Here is a 23,177-nt window from a genome sequence, read left to right on the forward strand (position 1 = left end):
ATACTAATCTCTGAAAACTTCCTAAATGGCAAAGGACATCAAACTAAAGATTCAAAACTAACTATGGATTTGAATCCCAAATGGCATAAACTCAAAGATGTTCATATTCAGGAGCGACATAATCAAATTGCTAACAACAAAACATACATAAATACAAAAAATATATTAGTTACAGGAGAACAATAATTCAAACAACTGTAGATTTCTGATCACAGAAACCATGGAGGCCAAAAGGATGTGAAACAATATTTTTAAGGTGCCATAGAGATAGATATGTCAAAATAAAGTCCCCTGTCCAGCAAAAATATCCTTCAGATATGCAGGTAAAATAGACATTATCATTCTCAGAGAAAAGACAATAAATCTTCTACTAGAAGATTCTATTTTAAAAGAATTAGATAAAGAAACTCTTCAGGCATAGGGAAAAAAAATATCAGGGAATTTCAGGGATGAAGAAAGAACAAAAGAAATGGTAAGTATCTTTGTGGAAATATGTTTAATGCTTGAAATAGAAGTTTAACATTGTGTAATGGGGTTTTCAGTGAATGGGGATATAATACAGAAGACAAGTAAGACAAAGAAGAAAGGCATATAGGGACCTATATGGTGCTACAGTTTCTACATTTCAATTGAAAGAGTAAAATATTGATTCAAAGATAAACAAGCACATTGTAATCACAAAAGCATCCAGAAAAAAACAGATATAACCAAAAACATAATAGATAAAATAAAATAGAATACTAAGTAATACTCACATAATCCAAAAGAAGGCAGGGAAGGGGGAATAGAAGAATGAAAAACAGAAGAACAAACTGAAAACAAATCAAAACACATGCGATGTTCAGGTAAAACAATGAATACTTTATTTCCAAGACAGGGAACAAGCAAGGCAGTCTCCATTCAACACTCCTATTTAACATCATACTGAAGACCCACACAGTACTAAGTGAGAAATAAGAATAAAAAGCAGACAATTAAAAAGGAAGAAATAATTTTCTTCCAACTTGCAGATGCATGTTGTATTCATTGCAAATCCAAGAATCTATAAAAACACTGCTGGAACTAATAAATGTACATAACACAATCACAGGATATGAGAAAAACACAAAAAACAATTCTTTTCTATATACGCATTTGCAATGAACAATTGAAACCAACATTAAAATATATAAAACCGCATACAATAGCTCCAGAAATAGAACACTTAGGGATTAATCAAAGGTCATGTTTGACATCAGAATGCTAAAAACTACAAGCATATTAAAGAAGTGAAAAAAATACCTTAATAAATGAAGAAACATATCTGTTCACATATTTGTAGACTCAACATTGAGAAAAAATGTCAGATTTTCCAAAATTGTTATCAGGACGCTACACAATCCTCATTAAAATCCCAGAAGTATATTTTTTCTGAAGACAGAATAATTCTAAAGCTTAAGTAGAAGACAAACTAGAATTTACAAAACATTTTGTAAAATAACAAAATCATAGAAATCGTACCCCCTGTTTTAAGGTCTGGGTAAAAACCCACGTAACTGAGAAGGCATGTTAATGGTGCAGGTGTAGGTGCACAGATCAGTGGAACAGAAAAAAAGAGTCCATACATAGAAGCCTACAATACAACAAATGTTTTAAAATTTTAGTTTACAAAGTCCAAAGGCATTGCAATGGAGAAATAATAGTGTTCTCACAATGGTTTTTAAAAAAATTTGATTTCCATTTGTAAATACATGAACCTGAGGATAGAAATGATACCAGATACAAAAATGAATCCCAAATGAATGTGAGATGTAAATTGAAAACATTAAAGTAGAAAGCATTTACAAGAAAACTTGGGAGAAAAACCCTTGTGACATGGGAATAAGTGAAGAGTTCTTAAGCATGACACAGAAAGAATGGTCCATGAAAGAAAAAGATTAATCCTTGGACTTCCTTAAAATAAAGTTAAAAGACTTTGTTTTCTGAATTACACTTGTTAAGAGAATGATATGATAAACCCCAGCATGGGGGAAAGTACTTCCAATCACATATCTGAGCAAAGAATTGTATCAGAAATATATAAAGAAAATCTAAATTCAACAATAAGAAAAAATGCAAAAGAAATGAACAGATATATCACTAAAGAAGCTGTTTGGAGGGCAAGACTGCATTTATAGAATTTGTAAGGAACTCTAAAACTGTAATAGTGAAAAAAAAAATAATCCACCTAGAACATGGATGCAGACATTTCAAAGAGGCATTTCACTGAAGAGGATATAGGGATATAGGAATGAGAAATAAGCACATGAAAAGGTGCAGGCTATCACTAGCTACTACATAAAGCCATTGCAACAGCATTGCAGAAATGCAAATTAAAACCACAGAGATCTCACCGCACATCTATTTTGATGTGTAGGATTAAAAACAAACAAACAAACAAACAAACAAACACACAAAACCCTGACAAGATCAAGCACTGGTGAGAGTGAGAAGCAAATTGACTTCTTATACATTACTAGAGAGAATTCAAAATTATACAGCCATTGAGGGAAATGATTTGGCAGTTTCTCATGAAGTTAAAAGCATGTTCTTACCACATGACCCTTGCAAACTCACTCCCAGGTATTCACCCTACATAAAGGAAACTGATGCTCGCACAATATATTGCACACATGTTTAGAGCAACTCGATTTACAATTGCAAAAAATGGGTCCACACAACAACCAGTATAGAACTCAAGGCATTATGCTAAATAAATGAATATGTTCCGAAAAGATCAGATTTTAGATGATTACATTTAATTGATATTCATGAAAAGACAGAATTCTAGTGAAGGAATAGGATGGGATTAGTGGTTGTTTGCGGTTTAGAGGTAGAAGATGTAACTTCAAAAGGAAAACAAATTCCCTTCTGTTTGTTTGAGGGTAATGGAATAATTTGTTTACTGACAGTAGTGGTGGAACGTGAATCTACGCATATATTAAAATTCACAGGAGGATAGAGCAAAAATTAAAGAAAAAAAAGAGTGAAGTTGGGGGACCTGGATGGCTCAGTTGGTTAAGTGTCTGACTTGTGCTCAAGTCATGATCTCATGGTTCATGAGTTCTAGTCCCACAACAGGCTTTGCACTGACTGCAAAGAGCCTGCTTCAGATCCTCTGTCCTCTCTCTCTTTTTGCCCCTTCCCCCTGGTGCACGTGCTTGCCCCCCCTTTCTCTCTCTCTCCCAATAATAAATAAACTTTAAAAAAACGTTTTAAAAAAAAGAAGTAAAGTTTACTCTATGTTAATATGAAACAAACTTATGCAAACTTTTAAAGCATTTACATAGTGATGTTTTAAAAAAATTAGTGATTTTATTATGAGTACAATAATTATATAATATAAATAGCTGTGTTATTTACTTTATAATTAAATGTATAACAATTATTCTCTAGATTTAATAAGGTGACATTCAAAAACAGTCCACAACTCCTGGAGACCTAAGTTCCTCATCTTTCAGAAGCAGAAAAAAAATCTCAAAAATTTCCCAGTCTGAGGGGAGTCTTGACTCACGTTCAAGGTGTGCTTGTTTCTACTTTATCAAACTCCTCCCCTTTCTTTAACTCATTACTCTGATCTGCCAAATGTGTTCTGAAAATCCCTTTAGTTCTGCCTGCTTGTTTTTATAATCTGTCACGCACTGCAGATTCCACAGCTTCTACAGTCTCTCTGTTTCACAAGACACCTAGAATGTTAGCCACATTTCAGTTCACAGCTCTGGCTCTTTCAGAACAGCTTTGTGAGACCCTGCTATCAATAGTCCACTGTCAAAACTGGAATATAATTAAATTCATTAATTTAATTTCAAAACAAAATGCGTGGGCAAAGAAGAAGTTTAGACATAGATCTGCAGATACAAAATGATTCTGAATTCAGTACAGAACAGAGACTGCAATATTTTGAGGTCAGGATTTCGATATAAGTAAGCAACATCAAATGAAACAAAACACACTGCTAACATTATTCAAATCCTTATCATTCTCTGTAGAATTGTGTTTGCTACACTGAAATATATATGTATTTCAAAATACAAAATGTCTGATGCAAAAATGTCAGCTTCCAGCCAAGATGTAGAAAAGGGTACTCAATTTATCCTACTAACTAAAAGAAGTAAGAAATCAGATGTACTGTACACAGCAACAGTTTTCAAGACATGAATCAGTCAACAAAGCAGTCAACAGTGATTTCTGAAATACAGGAAGAAATGAGTGAGTCCTATTACTGTGCCAGCTCATTGTCTAGAGAGTTTCTAAGCTGCAGTGCAGGCAGGAAGAGCCCAGCTGCAGGCTGGCAGTCTTCCTGAACCAGGGCAGGGCAGGCTGGGGCTGGCGGGGGNGCTTCCTGAGTTCTGCAGTGAGTTTCCTTGTGGTCTTCCGGATGAGCACTGCTGAGTACATCCATGAGAAGAAACTCCTGAAGCCAGGGAAAGAATTTCCCAGAAGATTCAGGAGAAACAACTTCCAAACTCAAACAGAAAAAAGAATAGTTTTTATTACCATGAGCCAGAATTTTGCCTGAAAAATGATTTTTAAAAAATCACCTCTAAAATATGTCGAATAAGGAATTTAGAAAGATTTTAACCTCACCAGTGGGACAAAATTAGCTCCGGACTATTTCGATCCCACCTAACAAAACTTAAAAGCATGAACTGAAAGGATTAATGTTTCCAAGTAATTCATCTGCATTCCTGAAAAAGATCTAAAATATTTAAGGAAATACAAAAACACTGAGCACATTAAAGGAGTAAAAAATCCACAAATTCTGGCATCCAAGTTAAAATTGCTCACCATGAACAGAAGCAGGAAATATGAGACATGATGAGGAGAAAAAAAATACAATCAACCAAAAGTGACCCAGAAATGGCACAGTTGATAGAATTAGCAGACAACAACATTAAGGCAGTTACTAAAACTGCATTCCATATGTTCAAGACTCTAGAGGAAAGGCTGATCATCTTACAGACTTAAAGATGCTTTAAAAATCGAATTTATACATATTAAAACTACCACATCTTGAGCAAAATGCACAATACAGGATTAATAGTGGATTAAAAACTGCAGAAGAAAAGAGAACTTGAGAAAAGCAACAGAAACTATCTAAAAAGTAACAGAGCAAGAAAAGTAAATGAATAGAACTTCTGAGAGATGTGGGGATGTTCAAATGGCCTAGCCTATGTGAAATTGGAGTTCTAAAGGAGTGTAGGACAGAAAATAACATGTAAAGACCTAATTCAAGTTTATCAACAAAACCCAAATTCAAGAACAATGAAGAAAATGACACCAAAGTATATCATATCCAAAGTGCTTAAAGCAAGTGATAAAGAGAAAAATCTTCAAGAATCTAGGAGAACTAGATGGATGGAGCACTTTAGGAGCAGAAGCAATAAATAAGGATTGGGATGAACTTTTCATCTGAAATAACTCTGACCAAAGATGGTATTAAAGACTCAGGAGTTTTAAGTTACTGAAAGGAAAAAATAAACAAAAACAAAAACAATTTTCAATTTAGAATTCCATACTCAGCAAAATTTTATTTCAAATATGAAAGCAAAATAAAGATTTACTCAGATATACAGTTGCTTAAGTAAATCATCACTAGCAGACCTGCACTGTATGAAATGTTAAAGGAAGTCATTCGGGCATTTGAGAACAGATACCTGATGAAAATCTGGATATACGCAAAACAATGACGAACTCTAGAAATGGTACAATATCGATACATACAGAAGTTTTTCTTTCTTTATGAAAGTCACCATAACAGCTCATTGGCCGTTTAAACAACTGCATATATAAGAGGGAAAAGTAGTATTATTCTCTACTATTATTCTCCTCTGTAGAGGTCAATGATCTTTGCCATCAAAAGGTCATTGATCAATGCCATCAATGCCGTAAACCTAGCCATTTATAAATATGCCAACTTAAATGGCGAAAGGAATCTGCAGTTAATAATTAATACTATAGATATTTGGGACTCAGTAGGTTAAGCAAGCATCTGACTTTGGCTCAGGTCATGATCTCGTGGTTCGTAACTTTGAGTCCCGCATCTGGTGAACTTAAGCCCCGTTTAAGGTGAGCTAGTGCCCCACTTTGGCTGAGTATTGCAGGCCCTGCTTCAGGTAAAGATGAGCCCTGCTTCTAGTAAACCCAAGCCCCGCTTCAGGGTGAGCTCCACTTCTGTCTCTCTTTTACTCCCTCTCTCTCTCTGCCCTTCACTCACTTGTGCCCCCCCCAAAAATAAATAAATAAATAAATCAAAAAAGATTATAGACATTTAAATAGGAAAAGTATCCTAGATAATCCAGGTGAGGCCAATTGCAGGATCCCTTAATAACAGAACTCTCTCCAGCTGGAAAACAAAACAGAAGGAGGTGCAGCAGAAGGGAAAGTCAGAAATATTCCAAGTTTGAGAAGGTTTTACTGTACCATTGTTGGCACTGGAGGAAGAAGCTTGCATGTAAGGACCAGAGATGCCCCCCAAAGCTCAGGACAACTTTTTTCTGGGTGAAATCTAGCAAGGAATTAGAACTTCAGTCCTACAACAAAAATAGGACAGATTCTATCAACAGCCTGAATATTAGAAGAGATTCTTCTTCAGAGTCTATAGCAAGGAGCACAGTCCTGGTGATACTTTGACTGTGGACCTATAATAAATAGCTTGAGTGTACCCAGGCTGAGCTTCCTGGGATTTTTGATCTGTAGAAGCTATGAACTAATAAATCTGTGTTGTTTCAAACCACTGAATTTGTGGTCAATTGTTACCACAGATGAGAAACCAATACAGGGTTTACAGTTTATATAGATGTAAAACATATGATGATAATTGCACAAAAGCTGGAAATGAGTACGGTTATTCAATGTGTGAATAGCATAACATCACTGGAAGGGTGACTGTGAAAACCAGTTACTAAAATAACATGGCAATGATTTATAGTTAATGATCCAAGACACAAAATTAATTGATTGATATAAAATACTCCAAAAACATAAAGGAGTCATAAATAGAAGAAGGGAACAAAGAAGAGTTAAGGTATATAGAAAACAAATAGCAAGATTTAAACCCAAGTAAATCAATAAGATATATAATATTAACTGTGTAAATACTCCAATACAAAGTGAAGGACTATCCTAATTGACCATGAAAAAAACAAATGAGAAAAAACAACAACGCCAAACTGACTATACACTGCCTAATCTCCCAATGCTTAAATGGTAAATTCATCAGAAAGACTTAATTCTAAACCCTTATGCATATAATAACAGAGCTTCAAAACTCATGAGAAAGAAGCTAACAGAACTGCAAGGAGAAATAGACAAATCTATAATTTTATTAGAGATTAAACAGCCCTCTCTCAATAATTAATAGAGCAAGTAGACAAGAAGTTAAAAAAGATAAAGAAGAATTGATCAACATTATCAATAGACCCTAAGGTAACTGATTATTATTCAAATTCTAACTAAATCAGCAAATCACATATTTTTTTCTACTGCATGGGGAATACATTTGGAAAGATCTAAATCAAAGAAAGTGGGTTCTTCAACCATATTAGAACTAAATTAGAAACTATGACAGAACAATATTGGAAAACCGTCATATACTTGAAAACTAAATAACACAATTCTAAATAACCCATAGGACAAATAAAAAATCAGAAGGGACATTGCAAAGCATTTGAACTGAATGGCAAGGTATACACAACATCTTAATAGTTGTGGAATGAAGTTAAAATACTACAAATTGGGAATTCTAAAGCATTAAATATATACCTTAGAAAAGAGTTTTCAATTCAGTGTATTCAGGTTTAATTTTAAGAACATGGAAGAGATGATGAAATTAAACCCTAAATAAGTAATAAAAATGTAATAATAAAGACCAGATTAGCAATTGATAAAATTTTTAAAAAGGTGGAACCACTAATAGAACACCAAATCAAATAGGTTTCTTTAAGAGACCAATATAACTAGTAAAATTTCAGCCACACTTATTAGAAAAGAAGAGTGAGTGAGAGACAGACAAAGTGAGAGAACAAGAGACAGAGAGACAGAGAAAGAGGGGTTGAGAGAGAGAGAGAGATTGAGAGAGGTTACAAGGTGGCAATACTGGAACTGAAAAGCCCAGATCAGTATAGACTCTAAAGATATTAGAAGGATAATAGAGGGATATTGTGAACAATTTTATGCCAAGCAACTTAGATGAAATGGACAAATTCCTTATAAACCACCAAATTTCACTTAAGAAAAAATAGATAACTTGAAATGAATAGCATTTATCTATTAAAAGACTGAAATAGCAGTTTAAAATCTTCTTACAATGTAAACTCTAGATCCATATGGCTTTAATGATGAGTTTTACTAAATATTTAATGAAAAAAAAATTAAACCAAGCACAAAGTTTCCCAGTATAAAGAAAGTTCTTTCCAATTCATTCAATGAGGCCACTAATACTTTGGTATCAATATCAGACAAAGGCATAACATGAGAATAAAACAACAGAACAATACCTTCTAAGAAGACAGATGCAAAAATTCTTAACAAAATTTTAAGAAATTAAATCCAATGTTATATAAAAGAATAACACATCGTGGCCATGTGGAAACACAAGATTAGTTAACATTCTAAAATTGAGCAATCTATTTCACCAACTTAATAGAATAAAAGATACAAATTATGTTACTAACTCATTATTAGATTCAGAAAAGAAGTATTTGGAAAAATCTGGAATTAAGTTTTGATGGAATGTCCCCCCAATCTAGGAAAAGGTCACTTTTCAACCTGATAAGGAGCATCTCTGAAAAACCTACAGCTAACCATACACTTAATATTGAAAAAAGTGAATATTTCCCCTGAAAGATTAGGGTCAGTGCAATTGAAATCTCAATAATAAGAAAATAATCCAGTAAAAACAAAAAGTGGATTAAAGATTTCAAAAGGAAAGTGAGACATGGTAAACAAGCAGGAGAGAAGATGCTCAACATCCACACTACAAACCCTTGTCTAATCATAAAAGGTCTGATCTTGGGAAGTTTCACTGAGAACGTGGAGCAACTGAAAGGCCAATACCCTGCTTCTGGCAATATAAAATACTACAGCCATTTTGGAAAGCAATTTGGTGGATTTTATAAAAGGAAAGATAAAAACATACATATCATATGATCCAGCCATACTTCTCACAGGTATTAACCAGAGAGAAAGAAAAGCACATATCCATGCAGACTATATACAAATGTTTATAGCAGCTTTATTTGTAAGACAAAAACTTGAAACATCCCAAGTAGTCATTTGGGTAAACAGAAAAGCAAACTGTGAAATATTCCTAAAATTGAATATTACTTACCAATAAAAAGAAATGAAATGTTATTGCATGGAACAGCATGGATGAATCTCCAAATAATTTTGCTGAGTGAAAGAAGTCACTTACAAGAGTATATACTGCAGGATTACTTTTATACAAATTCTGAGAACATTTGTGGGTAATGAGTATATTCACTTATATTCACTATCTTGATTGTGGTGATTGGTTCATATCATATATATGACATTCATATATATATACCATTTTAAATATACAGTATATTATATATGTAACTCAATAAATCTGTTAAAATACATGCAAGATAACTGAAATTGTATTTGAAGACTAGTAGTATAGTGAGAAATGTCTTCAAGGTAATAGTAAAAATATTTGGATTATTAAACCTAAAGAAAATAAAAGGTAAGCAGTGGTAATTATCAAACAAAATGCCTTCTGTGATTGGGATAATGATATTTTTGTATAAAATAATTAAAACTGAAGAAACTATTCCAAAAGTTGTTGGCTGCTTTCTATATCCAAAATGCTGTGGTATTTCTTGATGCTATAAAATATTACCCTTGTTCTTAAAACATTAATGGTCTAGTCTCCAATAATTTCATACATAAAAATGGATAATTTTAAATCAGTGTGAAATGTATATTGATAGAGAGATTGTAGAGATGGAGTTGATTAACAGCTTAGCCAGAATAGTTCTAAAATATCTTGGGGGGTACTTGGATGTCTATTATTCGACTTTTGACAAAGATAAAGGCTTTGGAATTTGTGATGAACCAGAAACCCCCGCTTAGCAATCCCCCGAACATTTCCTGTACTAATAGTTTGTACCTGGACTACACAATTTGTAAAACTTGGTTTAATTACTTAAGAACCCCCCGTGAGAGCTTCTTTGAGATTCCTCAGTCAGATCTTGGTGGTTCAAGATAAAAACCATCTTTGTGTGCAAGATCCTTGAGGATATCATACAGGGAACGGTCCCCTGGAGCCCTGCCTGAAGTTAATCTGCATCCATTTTCTCTTGCAGCACCATATTCTTTGCTTTAAAATAAGACTTTTATATAAGCATATCCTGCGGAATCTGGTGAGTCCTTTCAAGTATCTGAACTTGGACCAATTTTATAGAGATAAACCTAGTGCTAGGAGGTCTCAAGGGAAGGAAGTCACATAATAGGGCAGATAAACTTAAGAAAAGCTTGCTAGATGATACTTGAACTAAATCTTATAGGGAAAATAGAAATCAGGCTGGGGTGTGTGTACATGTCTATGTGTGTGTATGTCTACGTGTGTGTGTGTAAGAGATAGAACCCTCATTTTACACAGAGATTGCACACACATGAATCCTAGTAAAAGTAAGTGTATCTTCAAAAAGGGGCAAACCATATTTTACTTAAAAATATGATCATTAGAGAGAATTGATATTACTTACAACTGGGTGTTTATTTAATTTGTATCTAACTTAAATAGAATTCTTTCCGTTTCTTAACTATGTTTACTGTTAAAAACATACATGCTCTGGATACCTATGGCTTTCACTGAAAGCCATAGGATTTNNNCCACCAAAAAAAAAAAAAAAAAAAAAAAAAAGTAAAAGCAAGAGATACTGATCATAAGTAATCAGCAGTATGAAGAAAATAGTGGCATTGCCTCTTAAGTTATCCTTCAGCGCAGCACATTCTGAAGAAGAGAATCATGAATATCATGAATGTAATTTAGACACTAATTGTCCTCAATGTCACTCATCTGCACAATGTCAGATAATATCTAGAAGGTGTATTTTACTTTACTGGTTCCATGAAATGTAAAATATTTTCATTCTTACAGTATCTTATGGCCACTAAAAATTTCTTGAAATTTTCCTTGTTGTTTTTACAAATGGTTTATTAACCAAATGTTAGAGAAACATCTCTACATGACCAGCAGAACACTGCCATCCAGGGGATAGGTTAAGTTCAGAACCAGGATCTGATTCAAGACAAGAGATTATTTTGCCTTCCTTATAATCAGAGATTGAAAATAGGTTGTATATATTTTTCTACAGCCTTTCAATTCTGGGCAAAAGAGAAATACAGATTGAAGAAAAGGTAAGAAACTATATTAACTTTTCACTCCTATTATTTATATTGAAAAGAAAAGCAAAGAAAAATGTCCCCAGATATTCATAGGTGATTGATCTTCTCTTGTCTTTCATCTATCTCTCTGTATTTCTATAGGTAGAAATGAACAGGGAACAGGTGCTTTCTGACTGATAAAAAAAGGCAAAAGGCAGGAAAAAAATTCCAAACAGCTGGGGAAGTCCCCGGTGGACCCACATGCACTCTCCCTATAAACAAGGTCCTATAGCAACCTATTTATGATATTTATGATACATTTACATTGAGGGTTTTGACCACCTCCCAGCTGGGGAAGGCTGCCAAGACAGTTCTGACAAACTTCCCTCTGGACAGGTAGGAGACCCTTAGATGACTGAAAGCAAACCCAGTCAGAGACCGCCCTAACTATGACTCATAACCTATGCAAACATAACAAGAAAAGACAACCTTGACCCCGGTTGCAGTTGCCACCTTTTGGCCTGCCAGGTGTCTGATCTTGAGAATGTACTTTCACATTGCCCACTGTTAAACACTTGCTTGCTTAAGAGTTTGGCTCTGAATTCTTGGCCAAACTGAAGAGCCAAGGCTGGGGAACAGGACTCACCACTAACACATGTATCACATTTTCTATATTATGGAAATTTCTAAATGTTGGATAGGAGTAAAAAGAAAAAAAATCTTCCTTATATTCCCAGACTTCTAATCTTTTATTATATATATATATTTTATATATATATATATATATATATATATATATATATATATATATATATATATATATAGTAATGTTTATTTTTGAGAGACAGGGACAGAGTAGAAATGATGAGGGGCAGAAAGAGAGGGAGACACAGAACCCGAAGCAGGCTCCAGGATTGGAGCTGTCAGCACAGAGCGTGATATGGGGCTTGAACCCACAAAACTCAAGATCATGACCTGAGCCGAAGTCAGAGGCTTAACTGACTGAACCACCCAGGTACCCCCCAGACTTCTAATCTTTTAAACTTAATGGGATTACTAGGGATAAAAATATTTAATAACATATTCTGATGTTGACAAATGATTATTTATTGATTCTTTGAATTATTTATTACACATTATTGCTAAAATTAGAAATTCCATCATAAGTTGCAATAATTAACTGCTTTGAATGATTGATGCAACTGTATTAATGATATACAAGAGGTTATTTCACTGTCTTTTATGTTTCTATATTTCCTTTATGTTATATAACATTGCATAAAATTTAAAGACAAAAACTTTTGATTTTTTTTTTATAAAAAAAAAGTCCTTTTCCCAATTTTCTTAATTTTAAGAAATGACTAGAAGTGGATAGGAATACAAAATCGATGCCTGAGGGCCACTGCATTAACAAAGTACACTCACTATCCATTCTGACAAGTACTTGCACAAATATCTTCTGCCATTGTCATTTACTGTTGACTTAATGTTCAAAGGAAGACTAAAGACACAATTGCTTTAAAATTATACTACTAGGTATTTTTCATTCACTCTAAATTGTTCCTGCCTCCATTATCCCAGGTTTGAATCGGCAATTAGTGGATCAGTCTTCAGAAATTTACAAAAGATTTGGAAAATAATGAATCATTATACTTCAAAAGAGCATTTTATAAAAATAACTCTCTATTGACCATATTTTAAATTTAAAAGTTATTTTGAGGTCTGTCATTTATATGAACATTTTCTGAGTAGTTTTAGAGAGCATTCTACTTAACTGGCTAGGAACCTGATGTAGGAGAATTGAGCATGTGTTAAAAAGAGAGAAATGATTTTGATCCTCTTTAAAGAAGTGTATTTGAGATTTTTGCAGTAGTGTGTATGTGGAGGGCTATATAATGTGATTATGTAGTAAAAAGAGTCCAGGAATTTATAGAAAAGATGGGCAGCCAATTCATCAAATATGTAATAATATAATAAGCAATAATAATAGAAGGAAGGCAGCTTGATGGAAGACTTGTAAAAACTTTTTAGACATGTTAGAGTGCTTACTTGAAAATCCAATAAAGAGCAGATGTAAACACATAAAACTGTGGAGAAATATTTGAGAAATGTCCAGAGTTCAACCATGTTTGCTAGAGAATGGGAGCCAGGTGATTAGAAATAGAATATTGCAGTCATGTGTCAAGCTCAAATTATCAACCAGACATATCTTTGCATGAATTTATCCATATCCTAACTCATTTTGGACTCACTTACTCCAGGCTCAGCATAAATATATATCCTTTTTATGTGCAAGGTATATCTTCCTTATAAATGTCTTAAAACGCCAACCACTTCCTCTATTCTTTACTTCAACCCTGTGATATATCCCATTTAACAGATGATCACAATAAGCTGAAGTAACAAATCCTGTGCCTTTCCTACCTTCATTCTTCAGTGAATACAAAAGTACATTTACCCTTCATGCCACTGCAGTGTGAATTTTGTCCAGGCTATTCAGATGAGTTCATTGACCCTAATGTCTCTCATAATCTTGTAATGGTCAAATTCAGCAACGATATTTCAGGTCTCACTACGTGGGTCACTTTTGCTTGCATTTGGCATTCTGGAATCCTAAAACCCACACTAAAAGTCTTCAAATTACCCTTGAGTGCTATAGTCTCTGTAGCATATGTCTAACATGAAGGCTTTGCTTCAGATAATACCTGATGATACACCTTACCCTTCATTTCTTTGTCTGTTAGCATAGGCCTCAATTATCTCTCCCTTGAACTCCCTTCCTCTCCCTGCCTCCATCCTTCTGCCACTTTCTTTGCTCTCTAGTTTGGATGCCTCATAGAAGAGAGTCCATAGTCGTCCACGATCTGGCTCTCCGGCTCCCCAGCTCTATCTCACCGAATCCTACCATCACTCCCCAAAATATCACATTCCAGTCACAGTTAAATTATTGGATCTTTTTTCACATCCTATCTCTTTTTGCTTTTGCACAACCTGTTCTATTTGTCCCTCTGTCTCTCTTTCTCTCTATTCTACAAGGTAATGCTTTCATCAATAGACTTATCTCAAATACCAAGGAAGTCTCTCCTTAAGCTACATTAGGTCCTCCTTCTTATTATAAAGTAGTCTCTGAATATCTATAAAATTGCCTTTAGTATATGCTTTTGTATCCAGCTGCCCTACAAGCAATAAGGGACTCTAGTAAAGTTGATTATTTTTTTTTTAAATTTTAATGTATTATTTATTTCTGAGAGAGAGAGAGATAATGTGAGCAGGGGAGGGTCAGAGAGAGAGGGAGTCATAGACTGAAACAGGCTCTGGGCTCTGAGCTGGCTGTCAGCACAGAGCCCGAGATGAGGCTGGAACCCATGAACCATGAGATCATGACCTGAGCTGAAGTCGGATGCTTAACCGACTGAGCCACCCAGGCACCCCTAAAGTTGACTATTTTAAGTTATTAAGATAAAACTCAAAGTGCCTTGAGGGAAATGATGATACATTAAGCCTGATAGTATTCTGAGCATAACATAGAGTGAAACACATAGAGAGCACTTCATATGTACCTGTTGAATTAATATACAAGTGCAATATAAATTAATGCTGAAACTGCAGTCAAAAATCTTCAGTTGGATTTCCAATTGTCTGATAAAGTGATAAGAAAATTATACAAAATGATCACCATCAGGAAAAAGTGGGATTTTAAGACATCTGCGGCACACTCAGGGAAGTAAATTCAGAAGTATCCCTATGTCAGATAGCATTTAATTTGCTTATTTAAGGAGGAAAAAGCCACTGGCATTTAATTTGTCTGCTTTTCTGCGATAAAAAAAATGATTCTAAAATTCAGGGCTTATAAACGTGCTTTACTTCTTATTTATGTTATGTGTCTGCACCTGCAGATGAGCTATGACTCTGCTCCACATGACTTCATCATGGTACCCAAGGTGAAGGAGAAGTCTCTCTTTGGGTCATGCTAGTTTCATGTCAGAAGGAAAGAATGTGATAAAAACACAAACAAAAATATGTGATTCTTCTTGCAGCCTGATTGATTTCAGTCACCATGTACATCGTTCGGCTATGTGCCATTGGCCAGAACAAGTCACTTCATCAACTGGGTGGGGGTGCACACTCTCCCACTGGAAGCACCACAATCAACATCTCAATGAGCAGCAATATATAACCTCTTCAAGGGAAGAAAGACAAGTATCTCTAAAACAAACTACACATAGGCATTAAGAAATATGATAAGAAAGTCATAGAAGGAGTTAAGAAAAAAAATACTCCTAACACTTAGTATAGCTGGTACCACAGAGGAACCTAGCAAAAATATCTTTCACTTAATTATTGAAACAAAAGAGTATGTATTGTAAGAAAAGAAATATGATGGAAAAGTTTTCAAAGAGCAAAAAATAGGAGAAAGAACAGAGCTTTATCCAGAGCCAAGATCTCACAAGGAAGCAGCCAATATACATAAATAGTTGCCTGGAGCCTTTGGTCAGGACTCCTGGGCACTTGAGGGGGAAGGAGAGAAACAAAGGAGGTCCAGGATAAAATCCAAATCATGATAAGAATAAGTAGCAATTAAGAGAGAGGGCTCACAATATAGGTTGAGGAAAAGGTCATAGAACAGGTCTAATTTGTAGTTGAAGAAAGATAAGATAATGTGGATAAAGCCATTGCTTTTATTTTACCATTATTTTTTTGCGGCCTCGAACTTTTCACTGAAATACCTTCAAGAGGTTTAATAAGAGAGAGATATTAAGAAGATATTTTTAAGGTAAGCTCAAAATTGAAAAGCAGGAGAAGAGTCAATACGACTGGATCAGAATGACTTTTCTGGCTGAAATAAAGGCAAAATGTGAGAGCAAAGCACAGATGAACTGGTGACATTAGTGAATGCACTCCCTTGACAGGGTCCAAATGTATCATCCAGAAGGGGAATAAATCGATGGTTGATTTTCGTGAACACTGTTATTTTGAAGAAAAGTGATGCCAGGAATTCTAAGGTATGAGAGTTTTTGACCATAAAGGGAAAATGTGACTAATTAGAATGAGTGGAGATAAAGCAGTGTTTGAGCAAAGGTCAGATTAGGATCTGTAGTTGATTCTGTGAGAGGAAATTGGGGATGTTAAAGGAGAATGATTGCCCTTTGGGAGGATCAGTGTGATGCAGACAGAACAGAAAACTACCTATAGGACTCATGTGAGTGGCACAAAAGAACAGAATCCAGTGTTTATCCACTTGTGAACTGTGACATAATAGGAATAGACATACAGAACAACTAAATATTCTCATTTGAGTGTTTATCATGATGGATTAGAAGATTCAAACTTTGTTAACTGTAAACAGTTTGCTTCCTTCAAAATAAATGTAATCATATATGAACATTCACTGGTCAACTACTATGGAAACAGATTAGGATATTTATAAATATGTTAAAGTATTTAAAGCATTCATTTAATAATATTAAAGGTATTAAAAATACAATAGCAAAATAGCTAATAAAAAGTGAATATGCTATGTCTCCAGATATCATTTTTTTAAATTAAAAACATTAATAGTTATGTATTTTGAAAGAGAGAGAAAGAAGAGAGGGGCAGATAGACAGGAGGGAGAATTCCAAGCAGGATCCACACTGTCAACCAAGAGCCAGACATGGGGTTAGATCCCACGAACCCTGAGATCATGACCTGAGCAGAAACCAAGAGTTGGATGCCTAACCAACAGAGTCCCCAGGTGCCCCTCATTTCTTTCTATATTAGAGTTGAGTTACTGGTAAAAATATGTGCATGATTTGACAAACATATATACATACATATATAACATCTAATAGTAAACATTATATACTGCTTCCAAAACTTTACAAATAATAATTAATATTGTAATTCCCTTTTTATTATTATATTTTTATTTTTTTAAATTTATTTCAGAGAGAGAGAGACAGCGTGAGCAGGGAAGGGTCAGAGAGAGAGGGAGACACAGAATCCGAAACAGGGTCTAGGCTCTAGCTAGCTGTCAGCACAGAGCCCGACACAGGGCTTGAATCCACGAACCGTGAGATCATGACCTGAGCTGAAGTCGGATGCTTAATTGACAGAGCCACCCAGGCGCCCCATGTAATCCCCATTTTAATAAAAAAAATACCAAATGCAGGATTTGCTTGTGACAAAATACATTTATATATGGCAACAAAAATTATTTTGGAAATAAAGCACATTGGAGAGTGAAGTCAATAATTAAACTAAATAATGTAAGTTATCTTTACTGTATACAATAAAGACAAAATAGTTTAGAGATACTTATAGATAATAGAAATGTATGAATATGTAGACACATACCCCCATTTTAAAACTATTCACACACTGAAATCCTCCACCTGTGTGGAAGGTCAAAACCTGCAGACTATGGCACTCTTAATAAATACCAGACTCAGAAACTCTAAAAGAGAAAAGCTTCTCCTCTGAATGCCTGGCACTTCAGCCTCCTCCATGGGCATAAGCAATTTCTACAAGCCTGTCTAGTTTCCCAGTCATTAATATCTACTCTATTCCATTATATTATCCACAAATCCCAATTAATTATAGACTTGGAGAAGGAGAGAAAAAGAGAGCAGTGTTTTAATATTCTCTTTCTCTTTCAGCATAAACTTTGTGGTTAAGCTGCCTTTACTGCAGAAAGGGAAAGACCAGTCAACTCTTTTAGATGCATATGAGATTCCTAGTGTTCTCCAGTCTTAAAGAACTGCAGAGTTAGTTCATGGCAGGATGGGGACAGGATACAGAAGAAGACACAAGTTTATTCCTCTCTGTCCCAGCCCTAATTCGTAGGAAACATATGACTAACTTCTTAAATTTATATTTTGTCTTTTGCAGAAAGAAAAAATGACATTCTGCTTATAGAACCCTGTGAGATTATGGTTCCCACTAACTTGTCGTTTTAAAGCAGAAGAAAAACCAAAAGTGCATTTTGTGCACTGTTATTGCTAATATTTCCATATGGCTGAAACATGGGCTACTCATGGGTGAATGTTAGAGAAGAGGGACTGGTGATCATAAAAGTCATCCAACACCATGAAAAGTGGTTTTGATTTTGTCTCAAAGTTAAAGGGAAGCACTGACAATTTTAAGTGATGAAAGGGTGGATGGAGAAGTTGAATTATGGGACTGAGAGCAGAGGAAACAGCTTGTAGCAATTCAAGAAAAAGAAGAAAAACAATTTGAAAGGGCAGCACTCTTATCGAGGGCGTCATGGTAGAATGTATTTGAGAGATGTTTAAAAAAATGTGTTGCGTATGTCAATTATAGATTAGAGTACCAAAATGGAGACAGCTAGGATAACATTAAAGTATCTTCTGGGCTTATAGAATGTCATGTTAACACAGGCAGAAAATACAGCAGGAGAAGCCAATTTGTAAGAAGAGGTGTCATCGTGATGCCATAAACTTAGTTATTAATCTCCTTATGGATTCAATTATTAAATTTAAATTTGAGAAAACCTACACAACTGTTTAAGCCACCAGTTTAAGCCACCAGTGATTCACACAATTTAAAAGTAAAATCTAGTATGATACTTTACTATGTTTCACTTGGCATTCTTTCAACAACTACACAGCCAGCAAAAGGCAACCACTCCCTTAACAGAGTAGAAGAGTATAAAAAGATGACAGCATTAAAGAAGTCACGGATCCTGCCCGTGAGGCTACAGACAGCATCACAGATGTGACCATAGAGATGGAGAGATTTCCTCCAGGTATCAAACAGGTTATTAAAATGCTGTATTTATATGGTTGCCTTTTTAATAAACTTATTGCTAAAATGCACTGATAAAATATATACAAATTATTCTCTGCTTACCATTAACAATAACGATGATATCACGGAAGTCAATTTCTCCCCTAGCTTCCACTCTTCCTTCACACCTGTATATACCTTCGTCACTCTTATTGATGTTGAGAATCTGCAGATTATTGTTGGCTAGCATAGCAAAGCGATCTAGAAAGTAAGCAAAGGGGAGGAAATGATATCAGTAATTGAAAGCAGAGTCCAGTATGTTCTAAATTGCTAAGAGTTAAAATATGGCACTTGTCTGATACTATCAAACTTTTCATCAACAAACAAATTCAAATTTGAAAGTAAAATGTAATTTCATGGCTTCAATTTTTCCACCACACTGCCTTGTTACACCTTTTTTTCTAAAATACATTCAAGACTTTATTTCCACATAAAATGGTTAGGCTATTATTTTCCCCTTGGTACTTTGAATACAGAAATGATACACAAAAGAACAATGCTGAGAGATTAGATATTGCAGACATGAAGATATTTTGACTGCAAATATGTAGCAACTCGGGTATGGAAAAGGATTAGAAAATTGAATAGCTTTCCCAATAATTAAACTAATAATTTTGTATACCCTGAAGAGGCAGCTAAGTGATACAATAATATTCAAGTCACATAAAGGACATATAAAATGGCCATATCTTAATTTAGTTGAATTTTTTTCCTAAATGCAAGATAATCCACTTTAGTTATGAATAGATTAGACTTTATTAACTTTATTTCAATATTCCATTTTATGTGTGAGTGTATGCATATGAATATACATAAATATAAGCTGTTACAGGGCATGCATTAGTTGATTGCTTAAAGTAATCTGGCTAGTCTTGGCATCATCCAGCCTGACGGTGTTTTCCATTATGTCTGGTCTGGTTTTTTTAATCATGGCAATTTTGTTGCAGTGTTAGGATCTTTTCTCTACTTATCAAGTGAGTAAGAGTCTCACATCTAGTCCACTTTAAAACATGTTGTAAATGCAATATCCTAAATTTCATCAATTAACATATCATTGAACATCATCTTTTTGGTATGTATAGTATTTGAGATACTTTGGTAAATAAGAGACACATCCTCAACGCCCTTGTACCTTTTGGGAAAGTAGAAATGGCATTAGTTTAAGGTGCTCCGCTCTGGGATATGTACTGTTATACTATTAAAGGTTACTTTTTGGATCTATTCCAATGTTTACTGCTCTTCCCCTATCTGCTGGCTTGATAGACAGGTTAGGGTAAACACGGAAGACACATGAGAAAAAGGTAGAGCCTCCCTTAGCCTGGATCGTTGAATGGATGGGTGGGGCTGCTGACTGGACATAAACTGCTATACCAGGTTGTTTTGGGATTCAGTTCAGATTTGGGATTCATTTGCCATAGCGATGCCTTAATGCAATTTCTTAATGCCATACCAATTCTAGTTTGGACTACAAATACAAATAGGGGAATGATCAGAATATGAGAGGACTATGTTTAATAAAGGTAAGCAAGAAATAATTACTAAAGAGTGGAAATAGGTAGAATCAGATGCTCCTAGAAATGGAAAGTACTGATTGTAGAGCAAGTGACACATGATTTTCAGCTCAGGAAGTACATTAATAGTCCCCCTATCTATGGTTTTGCCTTCTGCAGTTTCATTTACCTGCAGTCAATTGTGGCCTAGAAACAGATGATCCTCCTTATGACATTTTATCAGGACTACATCACAATGCCTACAACATTCACCTCACTGCCTCTCATCATGTAGGCATTGTATCATCTCACACCATCAAAGGAAAAAGGGTGAGTTCAATACAATAAATTATTTTGAGAGAGAGTAGCCATACTCACATAACTTTAATTACAATACATTGTTGTAATTGTTCTTTTTTATTATTGGTAATTGCTGTTAATCTCTTAATCTGGTCATCCTTGACTTCTCCATCTCCCTCCATCTACATATCCAATTAAATCTCATGTAGTGTCACTTCCCACGTTATCATTACTTAGTCTAAATCTCCTTCTCCTTCAGCAATTACTTCATTAGGATTTGAACCATTATCAATGCCTGAAGTTTTGCTCTGACTACCATTCAACTCATTCTTCTCACTGAAGCACTAATATCATTCTCAAATTCATATCAGGTCATGTTAATGCCCTGATTAAAATGCTTTAGTAACGTTGCTTTTGGATAAATTTCTTAGCAAAAATGTCAAATTCATGATGACTTGGCTTAAGAATCCTTTTCAGTTTCTTATCTTATTAGTTCTTAATGCAAATTCTACTTTATATTTATCTATTAGTATAAGTATTCCAGTTGCACTTATTCATAAATTTTCATTATAATGAACTTATTCCAGTTTCTAGGAAGCACCATTCATGGTGTTTTTCACCTCCAGGCCACTGCAGATGGTGTACTCTCTCCTGAAAAGTCCCCCGACTTAAGGGTTACTTGTCTCTTCCACAGGAACCTTGAACTCCCACCTCTGCCCTAACAAGTTGAGGTATTCTTATCTGCTATCATTGCACTTTCCTTCTCACAGATTTCAACATACTTTGTTTTCACTGATTTATCTATTAATCTTTTCTACTAGATTATTAGCATTTGAAGGCAGTGAACTTGTTTATCAAGTTAACTATGAATAACCACCATGTAGCATGCTAGATGTCACATAGAATTTTCAACAACTAGTTCAAAAGTAAATGAATTTCTAACTGGAAGAAGATTACATAAAAAAATCTTGAACAAGATGATTTTATCCACAGTTTTGATGCAAAAAGGGTATTTCACTTGGCAATGATCAAAGCATTTAGAACATTTTAGAGATAACTTGCAAACTGGCTGTGGTAGAAATGGGCATCTGCAATACAACCCTCCATTGAGAGGGCACTAAAAGTCAGGATTTTAAACTTTTGTAGCAAAGTGCCACATTTACTTCCTAAATACTTAATTTTTAGCAGATGGATTATTTTCAACAAGAAGCACAAAAAACCCCCACTCAAAATATTCTAATGGAATTTTAATAAAGAATACCTGCCACACAGCTGCTACCAAAAGCATAGCTAATAAGTTGAACATTTCCCAGCCTTCATTATTTCATCCAGAGCCTGAAAAGTTTACTCACTCACCACATTAAGGATTCAGAAAATTACCTGGATACAGGATACACCATATTCTTCTAAATCCCCTTACAAGTTTTTTCATGGTTATAAACCTAATCTTTTACATTAACTTTAATAAAGGGATCATACAAGGTATTATCAGATGAAGAATATTATTTCTTGTAAAGTCACTATGAATGTACAAGTTGTCCAACAATTAACTATGTGGCAGGTTCCTCTGATATTAAAAGGTTAGAAAAGCTTGTCCTTCCTCACAATTCATCTAAATCCTTTATATCCTAAAATTAAAAAGAAAAAAAAAGTCATTTATTTTCTTTGCTTGCCATGCAACTCAGAACTAGGTTTCATGCTTACTCTAGAGTAGTCCCTTCCCCTACATGGGATTCTTTTATTCTAGATAAAGCCTGAGGGTCGATAATTTTGGTAAAACTTATTCTCAAGATTTAAAAACTCAACGAGAAGAAAAGAGAAAGATCAATGTCATTTTGCTGAGAACCTGATAGATACACACACAAAAAATATATTCATTCATTTAACAAATATTTATTATGTGCTTAAAGTCTTTGAAACTCAAAAGCATTGTTTAAAATGGACACAATAACCCTCTTTTACAGATACAGAATCTGAATTAGATACAGAATGGTTAGAAAAGTTATTCAAAGCTTCAGAGCCAAGGAGTTGAGACATAATGGAATTCCACCTTCAAATACTTCTATACTGGAGAAAACTGTGTGAGCTATGGTTCAAAGCAGTGTCCCTCCAGCACTATCACACTGGACCATCAATCTTGNAATCAATGTCATTTTGCTGAGAACCTGATACACACACAAAAAATATATTCATTCATTTAACAAATATTTATTATGTGCTTAAAGT

At 34.6% G+C, this 23,177-nt stretch overlaps 1 protein-coding gene across 3 annotated transcripts in view; it reads right to left on the minus strand.

Moving 5' to 3' along the window:
- Positions 1-23,177, minus strand: part of NCAM2 (neural cell adhesion molecule 2) — a 506,271-nt gene that overhangs the window by 189,675 nt on the left and 293,419 nt on the right. For all 3 annotated transcript variants that reach the window (XM_077756475.1, XM_077756477.1, XM_077756476.1), the window contains one exon: positions 19,225-19,362. In XM_077756475.1, the coding sequence (XP_077612601.1) occupies positions 19,225-19,362 (138 nt within the window). The remainder of the gene's footprint in view (positions 1-19,224; positions 19,363-23,177) is intronic.

This window comes from Crocuta crocuta, unplaced genomic scaffold, assembly GCF_008692635.1.
Source record: "Crocuta crocuta isolate KB4526 unplaced genomic scaffold, BGI_CrCroc_1.0 scaffold378, whole genome shotgun sequence".
NCBI lineage: Eukaryota > Metazoa > Chordata > Mammalia > Carnivora > Hyaenidae > Crocuta > Crocuta crocuta.